Here is a 4,904-nt window from a genome sequence, read left to right as displayed (position 1 = left end):
TGTTTCTTTCTCTTCCCATCATCATGTCAGAGACTAGCAGACACGGAGCAAAGTTAAGTTTGTTAGACATAAACCAAAATTTTAACAAAAAATAAATCAGATTTATTCATGTTCATATTTTTTCAAATGTTTTTGTTTACTTAGTTATTATTTATTTAAAAATATTTCTTGTAATAGATTTATATTATTTAATTTACACAATTACAAATCGTAATTATTTATATTATTTATAAAGAGGTTCAATTATTATTTATGTTAATTATTTTTTTAATTTATTTAGTTAGTTGATTAAATTTACTTTTTTATTATGTATTTATGTTTACATTTTCCCCCTAACCCTAAATTTAAGCGATGTGGAACAAAGAAGCGGATTTTAATGTTAGAATAATGATATTTCTATGCAGGATAGAATGCGAATAAAATAGGAGGTTTGAAGATAAGAATGATATAATCTTGTAGTGACTTTTATTTTGACGCGCGAGTGCAGAGCGCTCACTTCCGGTGCCGGGTGAGTGTTTCCTGGAGACGAGCTGCGGCTGTTTTGAAAACAACATGAATAACGAATCTGACTCTGATCTCGACGAAAGAATCGAAATATTGAAACAGAAATATGCTCAGAGGAGCAACCAGGTGAGTTTATGGGTCATTCGGGAATATTTCAGTCCGCCAGAGTTTCTAAAGTGAAACATCATTTTATCTGAACCCGTAAGTATACAGATATAGTAACTATATACACTACATGAAACTCAGCCCTGTCACAGATGTATGTATTTCTCATTGTGACGGGGTTGAGTTATTTACTAAATATATTAATAATTTTAATTAAAATGTAAAATTTCTTGCTGATTACCATCTGACATGTTAAGGACTAAATCTATAAAATTGTGGTTTTAGTTAAACTTCTAAATTAAAAATATATATATTTTTTACAAGAATAAAGACGATATTTGTGTATTTTTAGCTTCAGTCCTATAAAAATTTTGTAATAATTGTTACATTTGTTATCATATTTAATATAATTCAAGAAAATCCAATAGGAATTCTGTATACTTCCCTTTAAAGTTTCATTCTAGCTCCGATTATTGATCTTCTATTATTATTATTATTATTATTATTGAAACATTTAATATATCAAAAAGATATAATCTTCCCCAGTTGATTAATTACATGAAGAATTGCAAACATTTTTTGTATTACACGTTTTCTGAAATGTTCTGTTTAAATATGCAAATGAGGCATCATCTAATTTGCATACATTACCAGCACATAAATCTGAACATTAGATAAAGCCAGGTTCAGATTCTTGTTTGATTTAGTCTCCGCAGGTTCCAGACGCGTCTGCTGATGGACACACGAGAGACTACCGTACGGCTCTCAGAGAGCTCTACAGGACGCTTTCTGACCCGCCACAGAGGTCAGGGGTCAGGGGTCATCTGCTGTAGTTAAGCTGGCTTGAGAAAGATCTACTATTTAATCTTCTTCTTCTTCTTCTGAGCCAAAATTTGAACTGCATCTCCTCCTACAACCACCAAACTCGGGTCAGAGCTTCAGACTGGTCTGAAGTTAGTTGCTATGGCTTTTCTAACTGAACCAGACTATCAAAACCACCAGAAATCCCATAGACTTTCATTGAGACGTATGGTGTTTTTAAGCTGTCTATTGCTATAACAAAGCTTAACAACTTGCTAAAAGAACAACCGAGTTTAAACCAGCGACTTTCAGCTTAAACCAGCTAAGATTAGACAACTACCCTAGGCCGGTTTTAACTGGTTTTTAGCCAAATCAGCTGATTTGAAGCAATTTTTTTTTACTAATTCAGCTGGTTTTACTTAGTTTTAGCAGGTTTTTAGCTGGATTTTCTTCATTCATGTTAGCAATATGCAATAAATCACGTTAAAACATGCTAACAGCATGTTAATCATACTAGAAACTTGCTAGCAACATGCTAGTAACTTGCTAATCATGCTAGCAACATGCTAGTAACATGTTAATCATAATAGAATCATGATATTAACTTGTTGATCATCTAACAACATGCTAGTAACATGCTAATCATAATAGAATCATGTTAGAAACATGCTAGCAAACATGCTAGTAACATTCTAATCATGTTAACAACATGGCGATCATGCTAGAAACATGCTAGTAACTTGCTAATCATGTTAGAAACATGCTAGTAACATGCTAATCATGCTAACAACAAAATGCTAGTAACATGCTAATCATGCTAGAAACATGCTAGCAACATGCTAGTAACTTGTTATTCAAGCTAACAACATGCTAGTAACATGCTAATCATAATAGAATCATGCTAGTAAAATGCGAATCATGCTAACAACATGCTAGTAACATGCTAATAATGCTAGAATAATGCTAGTAACATGCCAATCATGCTAACAACATGCTAACAACATGTTAGAAGCATGCTGTAACATGTTAATCATGCCAGCAACATGCTAGTAACTTGCTAAACATGCTAACAACATGCTAGTAACATGCTAATCATAATAGAATCATGCTAGTCACTTGCTAATCATGCTAACAACATGCTAGTAACTTGCTAATCATGATGGAAACATGTTAGCAACATGCTAGTAACTGGTTAATCATTGTGTGTGTGTGTGTGTGTGAGTGAGTGAGTGAGTGTGTGTGTGTTCATGTAATGTGTGTGTGTGTGTGTGTGTTCATGTAATGCGTGTGTTCATGTGATGTTAGTAACTTGCTAAACATGCTAACAACATGCTAGTAACATGCTAATCATAATAGAATCATGCTAGTCACTTGCTAATCATGCTAACAACATGCTAGTAACTTGCTAATCATGATGGAAACATGTTAGCAACATGCTAGTAACTGGTTAATCATGCTAACAACATGTTAGTAAAATGTTAATCATGTTAACAACATGCTAGTATCTTGCTAATCATGCTAACAACATTCAGACTTTAATCTTTCAAACTATTTTAAACTGTGTGTGTGTGAGTGAGTGAGTGAGTGAGTGAGTGAGTGAGTGTGTGTGTGTTCATGTAATGTGTGTGTGTGTGTGTGTTCATGTGATGTGTGTGTGTGTGTGTGTGTGTGTAAAACTATCTCAAACTGAAAACTATCTTACAGCTTTTTAAAAACTTTCTGGCCTGGCTTTCTCAAGCCAACTTCAAAGGCGTCTCGGTCAGCAGGAGTGGGCAGCACAGCTGTGTGAGCGTGAGCGTGATCTGCAGCGGAGAGAGAGTGCGTTCCTGCAGCAGCAGCGAGGCGCTCACAGACTCAGAGGAGTCGAGCAGGAACAGCAGAGACGCGTCCAGAGCCTGCAGCAGGTCTGCATCTCATTCACTCGCTGCAGCTTTATGAAAACCCACTCATTTGTAAATCACGTCCGTTAAAGGGATAGTTCTCCCAAAAATGAAAATGAATCCATAATTTGGATGGATGTGCTTTATTGGACTTCTTTTGGACTATTGAAAAATAACACCCATTCACTTCCATTATAAGGGTTGGAAGAGCCATGGCATTTTTTTATATAACTCCGATTGTATTCGTCTGAAAGAAGAAAGTCATATACAGCTAGGATGGCTTGAGGGAGAGTAAATCATGAGGTCATTTTCATTTTTGGGTGAACTATGCCTTTAATTGTCTATCAGACATATTTTATTGGATTCTACTGCTCAGAAAAAAATAGTTTTACTTGGTTGATACACTTTAAAAGCTTTTTAATCATGTTAAATACAAATTATACATTTAGAGTTTTGAGGAAAAATGGGTTTTAATTATCCTATTTAACATCTATTTGACATTTTAGTTATGAAAATCGACAAAGAAGCTGACATGGCATTAAAAACAACAACCACATTGAATTATTAAACATAATTGAATGAATAAAATGATTAATAATTCATGCCAAATATGTTTGTTGTTTCTTACAGCAATATCAGCAAGAGAAAAGTGAGCTGGAAGCGGCTCTGAAGCAGAAAACCAAAGAGAATAAGAGGATGAAGGCCAGCTTTGACTCCATGAAGGAATTAAATGATTCTATGAAGAAACAGGTGAGACATATGTCATGTGTTTATATATATATATATATATATATATACTCTGCTGTTCAAAAGTGTGGGATCAGTAAGATTTGTAATGTGTTTTAAATAAATCTCTTCTGCTCATCAAGGCTGCATTTATTTGACCAAAAATACAGAAAAAAACTGTAATATTATGAAATATTATTAGAATCTAAAACAGCTGTTTTCTATGTGAATATCTGTTAAACTGTAATGTATTTCTGTGATCAAAGCTGTATTTTCAGCATCATTACTCCAGTCTTCAGTGTCACATGATCTTCAGAAATCATTATAATATGCTGATTTATTACAGTTTTTGCTGCTTAATATTGTTTTGGAAACTGTGATACTTTTTTTCAGGAGTCTTTGATGAATAAAAAGTTCAAAAGAGCAGCATTTATTCCAAATAGAAAGCTTTTCTAACAATATACACTACTGTTCAAAAGTTTGGTTTAAAAAAAAGAAAAAAAAGAAATGAATGCTATCATTCAGCACGGATGTGTTAAAATTGATAAAAAGTGATAATAAAGATTTATGTTGTTAGAAAAGATTTCTATTTCAAATAAACGCTGTTCTTTTTAACTCTATTCATCGAAGAATCCTGAAAAAACTATCACAGTTTCAAAAAAAAAAAAAAATATTAAGCAGCAAAAACTGTAATAAATCAGCATATTAGAATGATTTCTGAAGATCATGTGACACTGAAGACTGGAGTAATGATGCTGAAAATTCAGCTTTGCATTTTAAAATATACTCAAATAGTTAAGTTATATATTTTATTTGATAATAGTCAAGTCAAGTCACCTTTATTTATATAGCGCTTTTAACAATACAGATTGTGTCAAAGCAACTGAA

General features: G+C 33.2%; 1 protein-coding gene across 1 annotated transcript in view; it reads left to right on the top strand.

The window, feature by feature from the left end:
- Positions 1–2,423: 2,423 nt before the first annotated feature.
- The window catches only part of ccdc138 (coiled-coil domain containing 138), a 15,814-nt gene continuing 13,333 nt past the window's right edge, over positions 2,424–4,904 (top strand). The window contains exons 1-3 of the mRNA XM_016553234.1: positions 2,424–2,428; positions 3,149–3,314; positions 3,921–4,040. Coding sequence (XP_016408720.1) covers positions 2,424–2,428; positions 3,149–3,314; positions 3,921–4,040 — 291 coding nt within the window. The remainder of the gene's footprint in view (positions 2,429–3,148; positions 3,315–3,920; positions 4,041–4,904) is intronic.

This window comes from Sinocyclocheilus rhinocerous, unplaced genomic scaffold (assembly GCF_001515625.1).
Source record: "Sinocyclocheilus rhinocerous isolate Xijiao unplaced genomic scaffold, SAMN03320098_v1.1 scaffold3693, whole genome shotgun sequence".
Taxonomy (NCBI): domain Eukaryota; kingdom Metazoa; phylum Chordata; class Actinopteri; order Cypriniformes; family Cyprinidae; genus Sinocyclocheilus; species Sinocyclocheilus rhinocerous.
The sequence above is the reverse complement of the archived record's forward strand: the minus strand, read 5'-3'. Positions and strand labels throughout refer to the sequence as shown.